This window comes from Scaptodrosophila lebanonensis, unplaced genomic scaffold (assembly GCF_003285725.1).
Source record: "Scaptodrosophila lebanonensis strain 11010-0011.00,11010-0021.00 unplaced genomic scaffold, SlebRS2 tig00000001-arrow-pilon, whole genome shotgun sequence".
Taxonomy (NCBI): Eukaryota; Metazoa; Arthropoda; class Insecta; order Diptera; family Drosophilidae; genus Scaptodrosophila; species Scaptodrosophila lebanonensis.
This window is the reverse complement of record NW_022060529.1, coordinates 12,619,203-12,641,510: the sequence shown is the minus strand read 5'-3', so window position 1 is coordinate 12,641,510 and position 22,308 is coordinate 12,619,203. Positions and strand designations below refer to the sequence as shown.

The 22,308-nt window shown below is 39.2% G+C and overlaps 5 protein-coding genes across 9 annotated transcripts; 1 reads left to right on the top strand and 4 right to left on the bottom strand.

Annotated features, from left to right (window-relative positions):
• Positions 1-208: 208 nt before the first annotated feature.
• LOC115627275 (DNA replication licensing factor MCM4) lies at positions 209-3,390 on the bottom strand. Its single transcript, XM_030522909.1, has 7 exons — positions 3,191-3,390; positions 2,800-3,110; positions 1,817-2,739; positions 1,388-1,759; positions 958-1,324; positions 441-893; positions 209-383 (listed from the first exon to the last, which is right to left on the bottom strand). Exons 1-7 carry the CDS (start codon positions 3,255-3,257, stop codon positions 288-290), a joined length of 2,589 nt encoding a protein of 862 aa, XP_030378769.1. The 5' UTR covers positions 3,258-3,390; the 3' UTR covers positions 209-287.
• A 358-nt stretch (positions 3,391-3,748) lies between these two features.
• Positions 3,749-12,653, top strand: LOC115634500 (unconventional myosin-Va). Of its 5 annotated transcripts, XM_030532260.1 has the most exons (19): positions 3,749-3,787; positions 3,851-3,986; positions 4,639-5,452; positions 5,515-5,639; positions 5,701-5,814; positions 5,872-6,360; positions 6,419-6,512; positions 7,114-7,340; positions 7,548-7,571; positions 7,902-8,015; positions 8,091-8,977; positions 9,117-9,652; positions 9,708-9,843; positions 9,959-10,056; positions 10,138-10,321; positions 10,577-11,233; positions 11,291-11,816; positions 11,885-12,109; positions 12,176-12,653. In XM_030532260.1, the coding sequence occupies exons 2-19, from the start codon at positions 3,957-3,959 to the stop codon at positions 12,311-12,313; spliced, it is 5,418 nt and encodes a 1,805-aa protein (XP_030388120.1). In that variant the 5' UTR covers positions 3,749-3,787; positions 3,851-3,956; the 3' UTR covers positions 12,314-12,653. The 5 variants fall into 5 exon arrangements, with proteins under 5 accessions (XP_030388120.1, XP_030388121.1, XP_030388122.1 ...); XM_030532261.1 differs by lacking the exon at positions 3,749-3,787 and having other exon boundaries at positions 3,795-3,986; positions 9,720-9,843; XM_030532262.1 differs by lacking the exons at positions 3,749-3,787; positions 7,548-7,571 and having other exon boundaries at positions 3,795-3,986.
• Positions 12,654-12,989: 336 nt separating this feature from the next.
• Positions 12,990-14,897, bottom strand: LOC115634501 (elongation factor Tu). The gene is made up of 4 exons (XM_030532265.1): positions 14,473-14,897; positions 13,878-14,414; positions 13,575-13,803; positions 12,990-13,310 (listed from the first exon to the last, which is right to left on the bottom strand). The coding sequence occupies exons 1-4, from the start codon at positions 14,878-14,880 to the stop codon at positions 13,111-13,113; spliced, it is 1,374 nt and encodes a 457-aa protein (XP_030388125.1). The 5' UTR covers positions 14,881-14,897; the 3' UTR covers positions 12,990-13,110.
• A 136-nt stretch (positions 14,898-15,033) lies between these two features.
• LOC115619959 (zinc finger protein 420) lies at positions 15,034-17,122 on the bottom strand. Its single transcript, XM_030512990.1, has 4 exons — positions 16,799-17,122; positions 16,646-16,723; positions 16,223-16,582; positions 15,034-16,025 (listed from the first exon to the last, which is right to left on the bottom strand). The coding sequence occupies exons 1-4, from the start codon at positions 17,120-17,122 to the stop codon at positions 15,066-15,068; spliced, it is 1,722 nt and encodes a 573-aa protein (XP_030368850.1). The 3' UTR covers positions 15,034-15,065.
• Positions 17,123-17,436: 314 nt separating this feature from the next.
• On the bottom strand, positions 17,437-22,182 carry LOC115619958. Its single transcript, XM_030512989.1, has 9 exons — positions 21,797-22,182; positions 21,636-21,749; positions 21,216-21,569; positions 20,245-21,149; positions 19,521-19,548; positions 19,037-19,474; positions 18,835-18,972; positions 18,402-18,773; positions 17,437-18,345 (listed from the first exon to the last, which is right to left on the bottom strand). The coding sequence occupies exons 1-9, from the start codon at positions 22,145-22,147 to the stop codon at positions 17,500-17,502; spliced, it is 3,546 nt and encodes a 1,181-aa protein (XP_030368849.1). The 5' UTR covers positions 22,148-22,182; the 3' UTR covers positions 17,437-17,499.
• Between the last annotated feature and the right edge of the window lie 126 nt (positions 22,183-22,308).

Below are 22,308 nucleotides of genomic sequence, written 5' to 3'. Positions count from 1 at the left end.
CAAAAAACTAAACCTATAAACTTATATTTTCGATCGGGATTGTTTTAAAACGGAACCCTCCGCCAGAAAAAATCGACATAACCGACGGAGTTTATTTTGAAGAGCATAGAATAGCGATGATTATAAACATACCTATGTGAATGTGCATATGTATGTACATACTACAAGTATGTTTGCACCTGAAAGAAAATGTGCACTGAATTCAAACTTACTGTATTGGAAAAATTACTTTATTAAAAACACAGTATTGAATTAAATTAAGAAAAAATTATGAAAATGTAATAAATTTAACAAATTCGAATGGTATTTTTGCCCATCACAACAATAGCTCCTTCGTCTTGTACTTCCTTCAGGGCATCTTCGAACTGCTCGCGGGTAATAAGCTACAGAAGACAATTAACATGATATATTTCTGCTAACGATAACAAAAATTCACTTACTATTTGTGAGGCATCCTTTATCTCCTTGAACAGTTTCTGGTACGGCACCGTGGGCACCTTCCCTTTCTTTTTGAGATTTTCCTTAATGGCGGCTACCAGGTCGGCGCGTTTCTTGCGAGCTGCCGTCGACAAACCGGTGGTCAAGATACCAACATCGATCTTGCCTGACAGAGGATCTGTAGCAGATTGCTTTAAAGCTTCGCGGTGTAAGCGCCAAGCCTCTTCAACGTCTTTTAGCTCGACAGTGTTGCTAAGTCGCACTTTTGCATGAGCCTCTGAAAGCCGTATTAGACTTTCTAACTGTCGAGGATAGGCTGAAATTTGTCCACGGCCAGCGCCCACCTTTCGCATGTCAACATAGGCTTGAATTAAACGCTGTTGTGCTTCATCTGACAATGTGGGTGACAGGTGCTCACGTGCATATGCAATGTAGTCGCGAAGAACACTCATATCCTAAAAAATAAAGCGTTAAATATGTAAAACGAAAATGAATTCTTATTTTACAATTCATGCTTACAAACATAGTGTCCTCCTCTTCATGACGTGTTACATAGTATAATGAAACTAAATGACTCGCTAGGCGCTTGTCAAAAATCTCATCCTGTGGATCCAGAACCAAGAAAATCAAGTCAAAACGTGACAACAACGTATGGGGCAACTGCACGTTATCAATTATGTTTTTGCGTTTGTTCCATTGCGATTCTGCGGGGTTTGCTGCCGCTAGAATGGAGGTGCGAGCGTTCAGCTGGCAAATGATACCGGCCTTGGCAATACTTAAGGTCTGTTGTTCCATTACTTCATGCAAAACACTGCGCGTGGAGTCGTTCATTTTATCAAATTCATCGATGCAGCATACACCGTTGTCAGCCAAAACAAGAGCGCCACTAAAATAGAGATATTTTTTTCAAAATGTCGCCAACAAAATGAAGCATGAGAAATCAACACACGTTTGTAGAACCAATTGCCGTGTCTCTGGATCTTTGGTAACGTAGGCAGTCAAACCTACTGCTGAGGAACCTCGACCTGAGGTATACTGGGATCGTGGTACCAAGTTGAAAACGTACTGCAGCATCTGAGATTTCGAAGTGCCTGGATCTCCACAAAGCAACAAGTGAATTTCCGACCTGAAGTTCTGTCGACCCAAGGTTGCGTGTTTCTTTTTAGTGCCGCCAAATAACTGCAACAAAATACCTTTCTTGATGTCATCGTTTTCATAGATAGATGGAGCGATGGCACGTGCTAAGCGATCGTAGATGTCGGGCTTTTTCGACAGCAACTGTAGGAGCTCAATACGCTCCGGTGGGAAAATGTGGTCTTTTCTGAAATTGTTCAAGGATAAGCTAATGGCTTCAAATTACATTTATGGTAATACTCACCCCTCCTCCTCTTCGTATAAACGTTTGTTATCAACTTTTCGGAAATGCACAACATCAATGTGCGTCTTGTATACACTTTTGACATTTGTTCCTTTGCCTTTAAGGGGAGTAGCGCGATATATGCCCGTCACAGTAACACGGTCTCCTGGTTGCACCTTATCCACAAGATCATTGTGTGCATACAATAAAACATTGTGAGGAGTTTGGCCAGCCGCCATATCATCCGGTGACTCCTGTAACTTAATTAGCTGTTTGTCAGTGAACTCTGAGCGATTGTGTATAAGTCGGAAGCAGTGATTGGTGTTGCAGTTGGTGCACAACGTAGGTTGTGAAATACGACCGCGATCGACTTCAACGGTAGTGCAAAACGAACAGATGTTGCATGTAAAGAATGCCTCCCGCATTTCCGGTATAACATTAGAAGAGCGTATAACCATGCCACTTATACTGATCAACTGATCCATATCTTCCGGATTAAGGGAACGCATGTTACGTGTTTTGTCTGCATTAAACGGGCGCACTTGAATTTGATGCTCGAGCACGGCAGCCGGATACCGTTGAAAAAACATCTCATTAACGGTCATATCAAGTCCTGGAATTACTTCTTGAGGGTAAGTTATAAGTTGTCGATACAAATCCTGATCAAATGTTTTCAAGTGGGCACAGTTAAGATTTAAGTATGGTTCTTCCAAAGTATGAATCTCCTCTAATTTTTGTAGATACAGCGGTTGATTGACGTCAATATTTTCAGAAATTTCATCCTGCTCAGCACTTGGGTCAATGAAACGCATAATAAATGATTTAAACTTGGCTTTGCATTGGCTCACAACAACATTGGTGCCCCAGACAACAAGCTGAGGAGCTGCAGATGATTCTGAGATGGGATCTGTAGCCTCCGAACCTTTCTCGGCTATGGGTTCCAGCTGGAGCAGAAAGTAATAATGAAGTAGTTTGCAGAAAATGTATAATACCTATCTACTTACACCAGAGGCGCCTCCAATGGCTACCTGTCGAATGCGTTTGTCCGTTCGTATATCGGGACGCGCTCGTAAGGGAGTACCGCGAATTCCGGAGCGTGGTGTGCGAATGGAACCCATTGAGCTGGGTGTACCATAATTCAATGGAGAGCTTAGATCGATTTCACTTATGGCTCCCAAACCTCGCGCCGGACTTGTTGCGGGTAAACTAACATTGCCCGGTGATGTCGGAGGCAAACTAATGTTATCCGAGGGTCGAGCACCAACCCGACCGGGGCCCATACGCATAGGAGTTTCCACATCTTGTCCTTCGATGCCTAAATTTATAAGATACATACATTCATAAATGATTCAGGACAAATGCGTCATTTACGCTTCAACTGATTCCTATAATCACCTCGCGTTGGAGTGCGTGCTGCACCGGCACCAGTGCCGACACTTGGTGAACGAGCGGGACTTGACATTTTTGTAAGTTTATTTTGTTTTAGTTATAACTTGTTTAATATATTACAATCAATAACACGATAACTGACACAACAATACGAAGAAGCGCGGTGCCTTTTAGCAAAGCGCGGGAAATATGACAGAAAAGAGTGCTGGAAAACAGTTTCGAGTAAGTATTAGTGCTGTGAAGCATTAACGCATAATTTGCCGCGCAAAACATTTACTTGCAATTTTTGCACTTTTCCATCCCCTTGCGATGAATATTGAACATCTCCATCAGAATTTTGAAAGCTCTGATCGAATTAGATTCAAGCGACCGCAAACACTCAGTATTGTTGTTAACTTGGTCGAAACTACGCGCCCTTTGACAACCCTGCCCTTTTCCCATCGGCAACGTCAGAAAAAATAAAATTAGTTTTTGTTAGCATCTTTTCGTTGTCGTCTGCTAAATTACCGATGTGGAAAATTTCTTATTCTCAATTTTAGTTTATTTTTAATTTACTTTTGGTTTAAAAAATCTTTAAAAAATACCAGTAATTTGAATTATAAAGTAATGGCTCTATATCTTTATCAAAAGTAATATTCAAAGTGTTTGGTTTAATACAAATTAAAGCAATTTCGTCAACAAATCACTAACGGGTTTATGTAAATGCACGTATCAACGCTACAGTGGCGGTGGAGTAGTCGAGTGGAAGAAGTGGAACTACAATTGTGAAACCATGTCAAGCGAGGAGATGCTATACGCAAAGGTATTTTATTTTACATATTATATTGATGCCGTACAAGTGCATTTGCATTGTTGGCAATTGCGCGGTGCCGTTGCTGTCATCGTCTTTTGCTGAAGGGGGCGCCAATAGTGTTAGCTGCTGATGGGGTTAATAAAAATGCATGCACATGCACGGTCGATGCAGCGCATGTGTTCTTGCGCCCAATTTCATTTTCGCATTTCTCCAATTTCCCCGCTTTTTTATTAGCCTGTGATTCTAAGTACTGAAATTGTAAAGATACATACATATGTATGTATGTATATGGAACATAATAGAATTTTAACAGTTGTTACCTTTGTTGTTGATGTCACGCAGTTTGAGACGAAAATTTTGTACCTATGAATCAGAGTTCTTATCAGCCTCATTGCGCCCTCCTCCCTCTGGCATAACAGACTGATAAGATGTACATATGTACTATATATGATTATAAAAAAATTCACACATTATGGGAGTTGCAAGTACTGTGCCATGAAAGTACATATGTATGTATGTACATACATGCATTGCAGTATACTAGTAGAAGTCTATTTTTGTTTTTAGGATACTAAGACTGAAACTTTCTGATATTACCGCAGCTTTCCCACTTTTATTTTTTATACTTTATCCACTTTTATTTTTACACTTAACTCTTTAGGGTTCCAAAATTTGGATACCACATGCGGAAGATGTCTGGGAAAGCGCCACATTGGAGGAGAGCTACCTCAAAGGTGCGTCTTCGTTGAAAATTCTCTGTGAATCGGGTAGACAAAAGGAGATTAAACTGAAAACGGATGGCAGCGATTTGCCTCCACTACGAAACCCAGCAATTTTGGTGGGTCAAAATGATCTCACTACCCTGTCCTATCTACACGAGCCTGGAGTGCTGCACAATTTGCGTGTGCGTTTCTGTGAGCGCCAAATTATCTATACCTATTGCGGAATCATATTAGTGGCCATAAATCCGTATGCTGACTTGCCCCTGTACGGCCCCAGTATTATACGCGCCTATCGAGGCCGTTCGATGGGTGAGCTTGAACCACACATCTTCGCACTAGCAGAAGAAGCATACACAAAGCTAGAGCGGGAGAATTGCAATCTCAGCATCATTGTAAGCGGCGAATCTGGTGCTGGCAAAACCGTTTCGGCTAAATACGCTATGCGTTATTTTGCCGCTGTTGGTGGCTCGGAGTCGGAGACCCAAGTTGAGCGCAAGGTGCTGGCATCTTCACCAATTATGGAGGCATTTGGCAATGCCAAAACCACACGCAACGACAATAGCTCTCGTTTCGGAAAATTCACGAAGCTGTTGTTCAAAAACAATATGGGGGTAATGTATCTCCAGGGTGCCACCATGCACACATATCTGCTGGAGAAATCACGTGTGGTCTATCAGGCGCAAGGCGAACGGAACTATCACATATTTTATCAGTTGTGTGCGGCGCGAGCCAAGTATCCAGAATTAGTACTAGGTTAGTACGATTTTTAAAAAACAGAGAAATGATAATGGGTTGACCAATTTTATATTTAACAGATCATCAGGACAAGTTTGAGTTCTTAAACATGGGCGGCGCGCCAGATATTGAACGCGTCTCGGATGCTGATCAGTTCAATGAGACTGTCCAGGCTATGACTGTGCTCGGTTTCTCTATTCAACAGGTTAATATTAAAGATATCCATCCAAAAATAGCAGTTCTTAAGCACATTATCTACCCCACAGATAGCCGATATTGTGAAAATACTGGCAGGAATACTTCATTTAGGCAATATCGAGGTAACCAAAAAGTATAGAGAAGGCACCGACGAGGAGGATTCTGAGGCCTGTGAGATTTTTGTGAGTTCAAATATTTGAAGGTATCTCAATTATTATAATAATATCCTACTTCTACAGCACAACGATTTGCATCTGCAAGTAACGGGCGATTTGCTAAAAGTCAACTCGGATGATTTGCGTCGCTGGCTTTTGATGCGTAAGATAGAGTCTGTCAATGAATATGTGCTGATACCGAACAACATTGAGATGGCTCAGGCAGCTAGAGATGCCCTTGCCAAGCACATTTATGCAAAGCTCTTTCAGTATATTGTTGGTATATTGAACAAGAGTCTAAACAACGGTAGTAAACTGTGCAGCTTCATTGGCGTGCTCGATATCTACGGCTTCGAAACATTCGAGGTGAATTCGTTCGAACAGTTTTGCATAAACTATGCAAACGAAAAATTGCAGCAACAGTTTAATCAGCACGTCTTCAAGTTGGAGCAGGAGGAGTACCTTAAAGAAGGTATTACATGGACCATGATTGATTTTTACGACAACCAACCGTGTATTGATTTGATCGAATCCAGGCTGGGTGTTTTAGATCTCCTGGATGAGGAGTGTCGGGTTAGTTAGCATATTGTGCACTCAAGGTATATTTACAAGGCAACGTATTTTTATATAGATGCCAAAAGGGTCTGACGAGAGCTGGGCAGGCAAGTTAATTGAAAAATGCAACAAGTTCCCACATTTTGAGAAACCACGTTTTGGCACCACAAGTAAGTTGAGCACTGTAAAATTTAATAACAGCTAAGTTTTCTAATATTATTTAAGAACATTTAAGACGGCCAAAGATATTTGAATTTTAAACGTGGTTTGATAACACAACACCATTTTTATATGATTTTATTTACATTTCAAAACGTTCACAAAGGCCACATCTTAATTACCCATACTCAAACGTACTCCAGAGTATTTCAAAAGACAGCTTTCCATTTATTTCAAAATTTCCAACCGTCCTCTAGTTATTTAAAACTTCTATCACATTCTACAAGAAAAGCTCATTTAATCTATTAAGTATTATTTTAAACTGTAAATTTTTCACATTTGTGGACTATTTATTCTTGGAAGTAAATTCATAATAATATACGACATTCAGTCAGTTAACAGTTTGGTAGTAAAACAACAATCACTTGCTTAAAGCTATTCACAACCACGTACCATGCTCAAGCCCCTGATTTAATTCAAAATATATAACTATAATATTAAGCTAGACTAGGAGCTAACTGGTCTGAAAACAATTTCCTTATAAACAAATTATTTGTTTATTATTTGTATAATTTTTTTCTAATAATTATCTTATATCAAAATGATTATAAGGCTTTTTCATCAAGCACTTTTCGGATACTGTTGAATATGATGTGAATGGCTTCCTTGAGAAAAATCGGGATACTGTGTCAAAAGAGCTTGTGAGTGTGATGGGTCTGTCAAGTATGTCGCTGTGCAAGCAAGTCATGGCTCTTGAGGAAGTGGACACGCTTAGTACGGATGCCAGCAAGACAACAACTTTGGGCGGACGTGTTGTAATCAGTGCAGGCCGGAAACAGGTTTGTTATCCAGCAGTCCCAAAATCATTTTAATCCATATGAGTATATGTCTGCTAATATTACACGTTGACTTGCTAATTTATATTTCCATACGCACATCTATTGCTTGTACGTATATTCAACTGTCCTGTCGTCGTCCCCATCAACTTGCTGACCATCTTGTGCTGTATCGTCCCATTCTCCGTGTTTCTATATCACCGTCAACAGCAACTGAATGAGACACGTCGAAGAGTTAGTTGCCATTTAATTATGTGTAAATGTATATTGATTAACACGTATACTGTATATTAGATTAGCCTACTTAACACATATTCAAATATTTAACTATTTGACTTCACTTTTGATCAAAGTATTGTTTATTGGTTTCATAGCAATACTCTACAACTCTACCATTGTTAAATTATTTGTGCATGCTCTGTAATTCGGATCCGAATTTTGTTTTAAATTGATGAAACACAAACATGTAGAATTACTTTCAATTCATTTGAAGCGAAATCGGAATACGGAGAATACCCTTGCTGTGATTAGAAACATTTATTTTATAAGTATAACTTACCTTAGGTGATGCCATCCAAGCAACATAGGAAAACGGTGGGCTCACAGTTCCAGGAGAGCCTCGCCTCATTAATTTCAACGTTGCATGCCACAACCCCACATTATGTGCGCTGCATTAAGGTGCGTTATGCCAATGTATCTTAATATTTATGCATTAACCATTTGTTTTTCTATCTTTTATTAAATTTTGAGTAGCCCAACGACGACAAGATCGCTTTCAAATGGGAGACTGCAAAAATTATACAGCAATTGCGCGCCTGTGGCGTTCTCGAGACTGTCCGTATTTCCGCCGCGGGCTTTCCATCCCGCTGGGTCTATCCTGATTTCTATGTACGCTATCAATTGTTGGCCCATCGTTCTCAAATCGACAAGACCGACATGAAGCAATCTTGTTATCATATTGTAAAAAAGTGGATACAAGATGAGGACAAGTATAGATTTGGCAACACGCAGATATTCTTCAGAGCAGGTCAGGTTGCCTATTTGGAGCAAGTACGTGCCAATTTGCGTAAGAAATACATAACTATTGTGCAATCTGTGGTGCGTCGCTTTGTGCATCGTAGACGCTATTTGCGCTTGCAATGCGTCATTCGTGGTCTTCAGTGTTATGCCCGTGGAGTGTTGGCCCGCCGTCGCGTTCAAAAGATGCGTGAAGTGCGCGCTGCTCTTATACTCTCGAAATACGCACGTGGTTGGCTTTGTCGTCGGCGCTATTTGCGTCTCCGCCACTCTGTGGCAGGCATTCAACAATACGCCAGAGGAATGCTGGCAAGGAAGCGCTTCTTCGAAATGCGGGATCATCATCGCGCCGTTCAAATACAACGCTTTGTGCGAGGACTGCTGGCACGGCGTGCCTACCAAAAGCGACGCCGTAACATTATCATCTGTCAGGCCGCTGTACGCCGCTTCCTAGCGAGACGCAAGTTCAAACGTATGAAGACCGAGGCGAAGACCATAAAACACATGGAGAAGAAATACATGGGTCTAGAAAACAAGATCATTTCCATGCAGCAGCGCATTGATGAGTTGAACAGAGACAATAGCAACCTTAAGCTCAAGACCAGCGAAATTTCCGTCCTCAAGTGAGTTGGAATCTTATTAAATATTAGAGAATTCCCTATAAATTTTATCTTTAAATAGCTATTTTTGCTCTTGTATTATAGCTGTTAAAAGTTAAAAGCAGATAGATTATTTATTCTATAATGTTTGTATCATTTACAGAATGAAGCTGGAAATGAAAAAGAATCTGGAGGGTGAATTCAAGAACGTCAAGGCTGCCTGTTTGGATAAGGACAAATTAATAGCGGCACTGAACAAGCAGTTAGAATCGGAGCGGGATGAGAAAATGCAGCTGCTCGAGGAGAATGGGCACTCGCAAGAGGAATGGCAGAATCAAAAGCAACTGTGGCGCATAGAGAACGAGGAATTGCGCAGGCAAATTGATGAGATGATTGAAATGGCGAAGAACGTGGAGGTTAACCAACGCGTGCACGCAGAGCGCATGCTAACAGAAATTGACAATAAAGAGCTAAACGAGGCCTATCAACGTGCTATCAAGGACAAGGAGGTCATTGAAAATGAGAACTATATGCTAAAGGAAGAGCTTAGTCGGTTCCAGCAACAAAACGGAGTCACAGACTATCATCACAGTCGCTCCGTTAGCAATGCTTCCAGTCAGAATGACGATGATATTGGCTATGCCTCGGCAAAGAATACACTGGAAATCAGCAGACCGCCAGACCTGCTAACAAAGAGTGGTAATTAAACTAATACTAATATTAATCAATCAATATTAAAAATACGTTTTTAAAGACTCATTTATAGACAGCACTAGCATCGTTGTGAAACTGCGATCCATACTGGAGGAGGAAAAGCTCAAACATAAGTATTTGCAAGAACAGTATTTCAAGCTAGCCAGTCGTAATAAGCCAACTGAGGATTCGTTCCGGTAAGTAACAGACCTTTCATTGATATAGGAAATTCATAACACATGAAACAGCATTAAAAATAACGAAGAGATCGGTTAACTACAATTATGTATTATTGCCACACACTTATCATAGCGTCTCCGAGCTTGAGGTAGAGAACGAGAAACTTCGCAGTGACTACGATCAGCTGCGCACGAGCATAAAACACGGTGTTGAGATCAACGAGCTCAATGGTAACAACTGCATTGCGAGCACCTTGCAGTTGTTACTCTAATGCCGCCAATTCTCCTTTTTGGTCCCTCTTTTAATTACAGCACAACATGCCGCGCTACAGGAAGAAGTCCGTAGAAGACGCGAGGAGTGCATACAACTGAAGGCAGTGTTGCAACAGCAGAATCAGACAATGCGTTCCCTCGAGCCTGAGAGTCTACGCGTCAATGATTCCCACAATATCCATGAGCTGATGGAGGCATTCCAGGCCCAAAAGCTTGTCAATAGGTAAGAACGCAATAAAAATACGTGTTATTCAAATAGTATAATCATTCATTCATAAGTATTTAGTGTAAATATATAGTAACCTTGCAAGATTAATTGCTCAATCCAGTATAAACAAATATATACATTTTCTGTATACTTGTACCAAGTGACAGTACAGCCACTTACTATTTGGTTACAAAACATAGCTAACATAAGTTGCTTAAAATTCTAAAAATCAAAGGAGCTTCGGCATAATTGATCGTTAACTTTTTATAGGCAATTGGAATCAGAGCTGAAGGCCATCACCGAGGAGCACAATAGCAAGCTGATGGAGATGACTCAAGAAATAGAACGCTTCCGTATCGAAAAAGAAGAAATGCAGCAAGTACTGTACAAGAGCCTTGATGAATATGACAACGCCACAATGGATACGCTCAAACAGAATGATCGTTATTTGCGCATGGAGCTGAAGAAGGCAATATCGCAATATTTGCTGGTGCAGGACGAGCTCAAGTTGGCAAACAAAAAACTTAATGCCTATAGGCAAGATGGTGGCAAGCTGGAGCATAAGCTGGAGGAGGAAGTAAGTCGCAGCAAGGGCAAAACAGCGGAGGAGCGAGATCGAAGCGATGTTGGCGCCAATGTAACCAAACAAAAATCGCAAAATCCGCAAGGCCTAATGAAGTTCCACAGCGGCGATTTGGACAAGATCTTGCAAAGATTACTCAGCAATCTCACTCCCAGAACTGTTGTCGGTCTATTGCCCGGTTTTCCTGCATATCTTATATTCATGTGCATTCGCTATACCGATCTGACAAATGCCGATGATGATGTTCGTGAGCTACTCAGCAAATTTGTTATGCAGATCAAAAAAATGCACCGTACACCTCATCCCATAGAGTATCGAGTTATTTGGCTGGTTAATTCAATAACGTGAGTATGAGTAACTTTACTAAAATTGCAATAGAGTACAAATTCTATTTTTTGCAGTCTCTTAAATCTACTTAAACAATATGGTGACGTCGAGGAGTACGTCAAGTTCAATACCGAAAAGCAGAATCAGCAGCAATTGAAAAACTTCAATCTTTTCGAATACCGTCGTGTTATACTTGATTTGATCGTAAATTTATATCAAGCGCTGGTGATGCAAATACAGGGTCTACTTGACGCCAAGATTGTGCCAGCTATACTGAACAACGATGAGATTCAACGCGGTCGTCAGGCTCATGGCATGAGAAACCGTACCAGCTCGATGGACTCATCATCGCCAGAGCATGGAAATATGCCAGCTTGGAAACAGCTTATCTCTCAACTCGAGCATTTCTACAAACAGTTTCAGCATTTCGGATTGGACAATTGCTATGCAGAGCAAATATTTCATCAGTTATTGTACTTTATCTGTGCTGTCGCTCTTAACTGTTTGATGCTACGTGGCGATATTTGCATGTGGGAGACGGGCATGATAATACGCTATAATCTTGGTTGTATCGAGGATTGGGTGCGCAGCAAAAAAATGGTATGGCACAATTTTTTGCCTTAAATGATGTTTAAAGAAATTTAAAATGAATGTCTTGTATATTTCAGTCGAACGATGTGCTAACGCCACTGGCGCCATTAAATCAAGTTTCGCAGTTGTTGCAATCGCGTAAAAGTGAGCAGGATGTGCAGACGATCTGTGACCTTTGCACCTCTTTAAATACTGCGCAGGTCCTGAAGGTAATGAAGTCATACAAGCTCGATGACTACGAAAGCGAAATTACGAATGTATTTCTGGATAAGTTGGCTGAAAAGTTGAATGCTCGTCAAATGGTTCGTGTTGTATATGTTGTTGAATGATATGAGTGTTATTCTGATCGCGTCATATTTTCCTTGCAGCATAAAAACGACGAATTTACAATGGACCAGAAGTTCATTCAACCATTCAAGGTGGTATTTAAATATAGTGAAATTAAGCTGGAGGATATTGAACTGCCGTCGCATTTGAATCTGGACGAATTCCTCACCAAAATCTAATCTATTTGCTCGATTGTGTCCATGTTTGTTTTGAACGTTGCCATCTGACTTGGTCACCATTAGCCCTTTGTAACGTATTAAATATTTATAGTTATTTGTGTTGCCAAGAATGAAATTACTCTTGTGTGTAGTTCCTGTTTAGTTTAAATTATTACCTTCACATTTCATCAATGATTTCAAAACGAAAAATTGTCGAAATTGTAACCTCATTTTCGAGATACAGTGGAAATGATCGTGATGGCGGTTTTGAACCAATGTTGAGAAGCAATATTTGTCGAGAGTGAGACTCCATAACATTCCTAAATTGCAATAAACGAAAATTGTACCTTTTTGCATGTTATTTGCGTGTATACGATATATTTACATATACCACGTACTTAAAAAAGTATTAGTTTATGTAAGGCATTGAAAGACGTTGAGAATATGCCGGCTTGTTGCCTTACAGTTTGCACTAAAGAGACTATAAGTGTTAAGATAACATTTTTGAAATGTAATTCCATTCTATTTATTTGAAATATGTATTTATCAATTAGCGCGAATATTGCTATTGAATTGTAGTTTAAATGTAGACGTGTTGTTAAGCAAAATTAGGCTTATTAAAGAATCTACATACCTGAGCATACTAATACAAGCATATTTATACAGTACGTATTTACAATATTTATGAACAGAAACGAACATTTCTTTGAAATGTATTGTTATTTACCACATACATAAATTAGATTAACAAACGCATGTACAATAAAATGAGTTTGTATAATACGAATTTTGCGTAAATAAAAGCCGATGATTGCTTACTAGGATGCCACATACACCTTTGACAATTTATTTTTAGGTACGTCTAAAGATGGCAAGCGACTTGTTATCATTCCCGTAGCTACAGTTGCCCCATTTTCCCGTATTGTAAACGGCTGGCCAGGAGTCATGACCATTTTGCGCAGCAAAGTAACCCGTACCTGACCGTGCTCACCAGGCAAAAGCATAGCATCGCTTGGAACTGTAAAAAAAGAAAGTAATTACTTGAAAGTTAATACATTTACCCTTCATTCTTCATAAGAAAATACTATAATCATAATCATAGGGTTAATCAGTATAACAAACAATAGGACGTGATTATAATTCTTATAGCAATGTCTTCTTTTTTTGTTGTTGGCCAAATTATCAAAATCAAAAAAAATGCCTTCTTAACATTTACTATGGTCTATAGGACTATTTCTGTGCAAAGAAGTATATTACGCTATAAAACAGTGTGAAATTTTACCTAAATCAACGCGAGCCGGAACATTCCAAGTCATACTAAAGAGTTGCTGTATATACTTGGAAAGCATTGGTTTGTGGCGCCCACCCTCCGCACGCGAGAGTAAATACATGGAGCCTTCGTAGTGATTCGATATATCTTGACTGCCCATCGCACAAAGCTGCATGCCACGCTCAACATTGGAAATTTTTATGCCTCGCAACAAGGCGCCTACATTTTCACCGGCAATGGCCTGTAAATATTATTGCAAAAGATACAATTTTCAAATCAATTTCAAAAATTTTCAAAAATGTATTATATAAGTACCTGTGGTACACTCTTGCGAAAGATTTGAATGTCACTAACGGTTGTCTTTATGTTTTGATTGAAGCCCAACAAATCTGCGTCGGCGTTACGTACAATCGTCCCTTGCTTGATGGTTCCCACTACCACAGTACCGCGTCCAGGAACGGTGAATGCATTATCTATTGGCAGTATAAAGGGGGAACTTATATCGCGCGTTGGTGTCGGGATAAATGAGTCACATTGCTCCAATAATTCCTCGATAGCTGGAACACCGAACTTTGACTGGTCTCCACGCAGTGCTAGCAAAGCGGAACCACAAATCACTGGACTGGCTACACCATCGAATCCAAAATCTGTCAACATCTCGCGCATTTCAATCTCCACCAACTCCAGCACTTCCTGGTCGACTAGATCAGCTTTGTTTATAAACACTACTATTCGCTGAATTCCCACTTGCTTGGCCAACAGTAAATGTTCACGTGTTTGAGGCATTTGTCCGTCATTTGCTGCCACTAACAATATAGCTCCGTCCATTTGTGAAGCGCCGGATATCATATTCTGCAGAGAACTTAAAAGGTTAGTTAGCAATTTTTATGCAGCATTCACAGAACCCTACCTTAATGTAATCAGCATGGCCTGGACAGTCGGTGTGGGCATATGTTCTATCCGCAGTGGCGTACCCAATGTGACATGCATTAATGGTGATACCACGTGCCTTTTCTTCTGGCGCTCTATCGATTTGGTCGTAGGGTACGTAGTCGGCTAATCCTTTTTGGGATTGAATTTTTGTAATAGCCGCCGTCAGTGTTGTCTTGCCATGGTCGACATGTCCAATGGTGCCGATATTACAGTGCGGGCGCTCACGTAAGCTTGCTGCGGTATTGTTGTTAGATACTGTTCCAAATAAACGGGCCCACTTCCATTTCGATGTGTGGTTGCTCCCAAAAAATGTATTGAATTGTTTTGGCCGGTACAATGCAGTGCATTGTCTACAAATATTTGAAAGGAGCCCATATCCGTTCATACCGACGAAACCAGTTATGATAACAGAGTTGCAGAATACTGCACTAGCATATGTATGCATATACATACATATGAATGTACGTACATATATATAAAAATTGATGTCAGCTGTTCAGTGCAGTGTTGAAAGGTAGCCAAATGAAATTGCCGTTAATTTGAAACAAAAAATGTTATATTGCAAACTTTTTATTCTTTTGGAATATTTCTAATAATTTTATGCGTACGTTTCATGTGTACTCCAAGGCTTACCCGCTCGGAAAATCTAGTACTGCACAGTGTGCATTGTATGGTCTTTTCTCTGTGTATATGTCGATGTTTAACAAGAGCATTTGCGTTCGTAAAAGCTTTTTGGCATATTTCGCAAACTTTATCACGAATATTTAAGTGTGCTTTTACATGATCTTTCAAATCTCGTTTTGTGAGGAAGTCCTTTGGGCACATTTCACATTTATAGGCACGTACTTTTGTATGAACGGCAGTCACGTGTGTGGTCATCTGAATCTTCTGCTTAAACGATTTGCCGCAGAACTCGCAGACAAATGGTTTAGCTATATGTGAATCTTCATGGGTACGCAGATGAATATTCAGTTGATGTAAGAATGCGAAACTACGTTCACAGTGACTGCACTTAAACATCTTACCCACATGAACCCTTTGGATATGTTGCTGTAAATTGCATCGTCGTTCAAAGCTGCCCGAACACAAATCGCATTTAAATGGGAACTCGCCCTGTTTGTGAACTTTGTATAGATGAGCCTGTAAGGCGTGATCGGTATTAAAGATTGCCTGACACACTTCACATGGTAATTTCAGTCTGAACGTTGTTGTTCTTAAGTAGCTTTTGCATTTTTCGAGAAATTGCTTTTCAGCGTTACCTAATCCTTCAGTTAGGCCCTCTGTTAGGCCTTTGATTTTGCGGCAGTACCATTTGCGAAGACACAATACGCTTTCATAAACGTCGCTCCCAGTAATATTATTTTCAGGCATTACGCCAGAGTTTCGTAGCAGTTGAGCCATTTCTTCGTAAGACGCCTTCCGGGCTGCTAGATTTCTATAATCCTTATGTTCCGGGTCGAAAAGTTGAGGGAAAAGTTCGTAGATTTGAATAAACTGCTGAGTCAACTGGTTTGTTTCAGTAAAAATCAGCTGGGAAGAAAGATCATGTTTTTTAAAAAACTAGTTGAGAAAATGATCAGATAGACTCTGCCGTAGCCGTATACCCTTCAAAACGTTAAAATTATCAAAATTACAAGAAAATTAGCAGACATGGGCACAGATGGATGTATGTTTGACTTTTGAAGGGTAGAAATGGCGAAATAGCTACAATTATGTATAACTCCTACCTTAATTTTCTCATCTTCGGCTTCGGCCTCACTGTCATCATCAATGTCTCCCCGTTTTGCCAAGAATTTGTAAGTGTCATGATATTGCAAAGTGACCTTTGTTAATTTTTGGGTTTGTTTTCGGCGTGTTACGCCAGCGTATTGCCTATGTAGATTTGAAATACATTTTTTTAATCTGAAATGTGTCAGATGGATGTTGATATTAGATTTTAATTGCTCCAACATCGTGTTATATGCAGAAGTGCGCATTTCTTTGTTTCTGTACGATGCGTCTTTTGGGTCCCAAAGGCATGGGTGGGATTTGTAGAGCTCAATAAATTTTGTAATGCGTGGGTGGCGCCGGTAAAAGGTTGGATTAAACTGCAAAAAGTATACGCTTTATTTACAATCCTCTTGGGTAGTATTATACAAAATTTCTCATACTTTTCTTATTGGTGGAAAGCTTTTGGTTCCGGTATCCGTTTCTGACCCTGCATTTCCGGATTCACATTCTTCAAACGTCTTTATAGTTAGAACAGATAGCCACAATTAATATATGTACATACATACATACGTTTTTAATTCAAATATACCAACCTCATCGTCACCGGTTTCATTGTCAGTATCAAATTGATCGCCGTCGTCAGACATCGGCAGATCCACAATCGCTGCTTCATTAAGACAATCACTGATTCCATCGCCGTCGCTTTTAAAGGGTTCCTCGAGAATTGGATTTTTGTTTTCACTGTAAGGCAATTTTTCAAACTTATCCTCCTCCAACTCCACAGGCCGATGAGAATCTTTTATGTGCAGCACAAATTTTTCCCACTCTACAATGCTTGTTTCATTTTTGCACAAAGAGCATGTTATAGTAAACTCCTCGTAATTATTACGAGCCACAATACTGCCACAAATTACCATGACAAATATCCCCTCAATGTATAAGCGAATATTGTAAACAGAAAATGGAGGTGGTGAGAAATACTTTCGATAGCAGGATATCGATATATTTGTATATTTATTAAACGAGTGCTAAACAGCGTACATATATGACTTTAACTTTTCGCACATGTGTATTGTAAAAACCCCCAATTCCTCCAAAGTTGACATCTTTTATACGTAATAGATTTGTAGTAAAACTCTATTTTGCATTTAATGGAAATTTTTGTTTGTATAGGAAATTAAAAAAAAAAGTGTTGAGCAGATGGATGTTAAGTGTAGAAAAACACATTTAATGATTTTGAATAAAATATGTATTTATATTTCCAAGTTTTTATAAAACAAAAAAATTGACAAAATTATGAATTCATGTCTCTTTTTTGGTGTAATCTGCGGTGTCTGGAGAGTGAGGAGTAGGATACAAAGTTCTTTCCACATGTGGGGCACACCTTATTACGAATATTCAAATGTCCGTTCATGTGATCATTCAATTCAAATTTCTTTCTAAAGTCCTTCGGGCAGAGATCACATTTAAACGGGCGTTCGTTGAAATGGGTGCCCTTTATATGATAGTCGAGCAACAGTTTCAGTCGAAACTCCTTCCCACAAAGCTCACACACAAATGGTTTTTCACCAGTATGTACTCGAATGTGAACCTTTAGATCATGGGCAACTGCGAACGAACTATCACAATATTTACATTTGAGCTTTTTCTCTTTGTGTTGTCTAAGCTGGTGTCTGCTCAAATCGCAAAAATGTTCAAAGCATCGATCCGAGCATTGCGAGCATTTGAATGGTAGCTCACCCACATTATGAACTTTGCATAAATGTGTACGTAAATTGTAATCCATATAAAAACGCTTGTTGCAATAGTCACAATCAAATACACCATTTTCCATTTTAGGCGGTAGAAAATTGCATAATTGTAAGTAATTGAGCTCTATTTTGGTGCAACATACTACCAATTTCGTCCTCACTTTTGTACTTTTAATGGCTGAGTAAAACCACTTGCGCAACTTTAAAATACCCATATACACATCAGTTTCGTTCAAAGACCCAGGTAGATTTTTGGCCATTTGTTCGTATGCATTTTTACGTGCCTCGATTGAGTAATAATCGGACACTTCAGGGTCCCATATTTCAGGGAAATTGGAATATTCTTTTATAAACATGGAAGTGAAGTCATTCGTTACTTTAAAGTTTATCTGAAAGTAAATTATCTTTAAACAGGCAAGAAGTGTATACTAATTTGATATTTTACCATTGGCATTGCATCCTTATCTTCAATTTGATCCTGTTTGCTTTCTTGTTCCAATGAATTGTCACTTTCGTTCAAAAACTCACAACGGTTGTAATATAGAGTTGGAATTCCAACGAGCTTGTTTTTATCAAAATTTTTTTTTGCAAGTATGTATTGTTGGTGTAACTGCTGGATGGTTTTCTTTAACTCTGTTTCGGAAAGAAATAAATTCGCTTCTTTTTCCATATCGTCTGTCAAGGATTTGTGAGCTTGACCCCGAGCTTTCTCATTGTTGTAGTCTAAATCGTTGGGGTTCCATAAACACGGATAGTTTTTGTACATTTTTATGAAGTAAAATGCGCGGGGATTTCGCCGATTGAACGATATATGCAACTGCAAGTCATTAAAAATAATATATTTATTTGTAATCAAATATTAGGCATAAGATACGTACGCTGTATTGAGGTACATTCACAGATTTATAATTTATAACTGGTTCGCAAAGCTCTGCTAGGTTAGAAGATTGGGATTCATCTACATTACCGTCGTTCTCCACGATTGCAATGCCTTTGGTCTCTGCGAATTCGACTTTCTAAAACATTTCACCCACATTGTAATGGCATATAATATTTCCAGAAAAATCGAATGGCCCATACCTCTACTATATCTTCGTCCGAGTCAATGTAGCTGCATTCTGAATTGGCCAAAATATCCTGAGATTTTTCGTCATCTCCACTCTCGCTTCCTCCTCCTTTGCTGCACGCTGGAGTTTCTACTGAGTTGATTTCAAAATCATTTGAGTCAGTAAATTGTTGATTTCCATCGTCAGTACTTAAATTGGAGGATTCTAAAGAACCTTCTTCATGGTGGATCATATACTCGGTTTCTTCAATTATATCGTCATTTTCAACTTTCATTGGAACATCCACAGAGTCTGCCTCATTATCGGATATTATTAGGTTGTGAGTCGATTGAACATGCATCATAAATTTCTTCCATTCCTTCATTTCCAAATTTACCGCACAATATATGCATTTTAAAAAGAACTGCTGATAATCGCTACTATTGCATATATTGCCACACACCTCCATTTTCTAAACGCTGAAAATAAATTATCAGCTTGTTAGAGTTCCCATTTACTGTGCTACCACAGAACATCTGCTCAAAACTAGTGATGTGAGAGTTACAAAAAAAAAGCCAAGAACGAGTACATTTTTCTTATTGACCTAATGAATAGATTCCAGTAACAGTAATACAAATGTAACTGGCGATTAATACTGCAGCGGATGTTAATGGCGGCAAATATTAAATAATATTGTTGATTCTTAGCGTGTACAAATTGGTGTACACGCTGTACCCGCAGGTCTTATTTGTTATTTATGAGTTCAGTCTTAGTACCTAAAAACATTTCGCTTTATTTTGATATCGTTATCGTTGTTATTTATGAGTTAGTTTTTATTTATATAATAAACTTATACCAAACTTGCACGATTTTAACGCTGTACTGGTTTTTATGCACTATTTTGCATACTTATCCGGTTTTATAACATGGCAAAACTTTACTAATTACAGGGAAGCTGTTAAAATGTTTATTCTCTTTTAATTAAAGCAAAAGTTCATCAAAATGAATATGTAGATTGCCTTAAGCTTAGTACTGTTTGGGTCGGGTTTAGGTCCATGTTCCTCAAAATAAATGAAAACTTCTTTGTAATAATGTGAGGGTTTATTATTCTATCCCGAGTCATTTACAATTCAGGAGATTCTTATATTAGTGAAAGAGTTAGAACGCTAGCTAACTTCGATCCCTATTTAAATTGTCGGCATTCTTATTCATTCATTATTATTCAACTTTTAATTTGATTGCTTGCTTCGTACTATGTTATGTGTTCGTTTCATATGCGAATTCAGGCCAACAAATTGAGAGAATCTAAGATCACACATCTTGCAAGCAAACTTCTTCACCTCAGCATGAATTTGACGGTGTCTGATAAGGGAGTGGCAACTCGTAAAGCCCTTACCGCAGGTCGAACATATTTTATCTCTGATATTCAAATGACTTTTTATGTGGTCCGACAAATGCACCTTCCTTACAAAATCCTTTGGACACATTGTGCATTTAAAAGCTCTGATTTTAGTGTGTATTTCGGTAACATGTTGCTTAAGTTGTGATCTCAGTCTAAATGCCTTTCCGCACTGATCACAGACATAGGGTTTATGACCAGTGTGGGTACGAATATGTAGGCGCAGGTCAGAAGGTACCGCAAACGTTCGATCGCAATAGCTACATTTGTGGGACTTGCCTATGTGAACCCGTTGAGAGTGGGTGCTCAGTTCGCCGCGTCCAATAAAACTACGTTCGCATAACGTACACTTGAATGGCAATTCCCCAATATTATGAACCTTATGAAGATGAATCTGGAGTACATGATCCGAAAAACTAATCTTGTGACAAATTTCACATGTCAGCTTCTGCTTTAACATATTGGGGGGCAAAAAACTGCAACTTTGAAGATAATGCTGTTCGACGGCATTAAGGCTAGTGGATCGCTTAACGCTTTTGTAGTACCACTGACGGAGAATTTGAATGGCGCGGAAAATATCATCGTTACTAACATCGGGTAATGAAATTTCAACAGCCAATGCTTCATATGCCTGTCTACGAGAATCCATATTAGAAAACATCTTGTGTTGTGGATCGTATAGCTGGGGAAAGTTTGAGTATAATTTAATTAGGGCAGTGGTGATATTATTTACTTTTGTGAAATCCAACTGAAAATAACATAAAACTTTTATTCCACATATTTGCAAGTGAATATATGAATAAATAATTCTTACCTGAATTTTTTCATTACTGTAGGTATTTCTTTTTGGCTTCAGAACTTTCAGAAATCTACAAGCTGTATAATGAGTAAAAGCGACGGAGTTTTTTTTTAGAGTCCCATTTTTCACACGTTTTTCAACAGTGTCATACTGCATTTGCATCCTTTTAATAGCGGCTTTCACTGACTGCTCGTTAAAGACAACCTGTATCTTAGTCTCCAAACCTTTTATAAGTTCCTGATGAGCGACCGCAGCTGCACTTGGATCATTATATTTGTTGTGGCTAGGATCCCAGAGACAAGGCTGACTTCGATATAGCTCAATAAACGTTGAAGTACGTGGATCCCGCCGAAAAAAAGAAGGATTAAACTGCAAAATGGTTTTGCTTAATTGTACATTTTAGTACTAGATACACATATGTATGTACATACATACCCTATGAGACGGTGCAGCAACATCACTAATATCTTCATCGTCTTCACACATCTCTGGCTTATCTTCCATATCTGTGTCATCATTATCACTTGCACCAGAATCCGATGAAGAAGTCTTTAAAGACCTGTAAATTAATTCGCCTAAAATGCACACTAGCTTACCTCTGTGTTCCTGTCTAGCTTAAGTTGAGTTCCGACTTTTGCATCCTGTGTACATTTGGGTGACTGTGGCTCCTCTTTTATGCAGTCATTAAGAAACTCTTCCTGAATGCTATCTTCATCAAGAGGAACCTCTACAGTAGTTTGCAAGTTTTTATTCAGGATTAGAGAATCGTCATCAGACCACGCAAAGTCCTGGCGAAGTTTTTTCTCCTCTATGGTGGCGTGCGTATTGCGAAAGTGCAGTACAAATTCCTGCCAGTGCGCAATCTGCACATCAGTGGGACAACTTGAACACCGTACGATAAAATTCTCATAATCTGTGCTAACATAAATATAACCACATGTTTCCATTGCTTAAAACCACAAATTAAATAATTGAGCATAAAAGTAACGGGGTACGCTTGTTATCAGCTGTGTTCGTGGCAGGGATGCAAGGCTTCAAAACATATGAATTTAAACCCGGCATATTTAGATTGATTTATCAAAATAGATTTGTTTTCTTACTGTATATA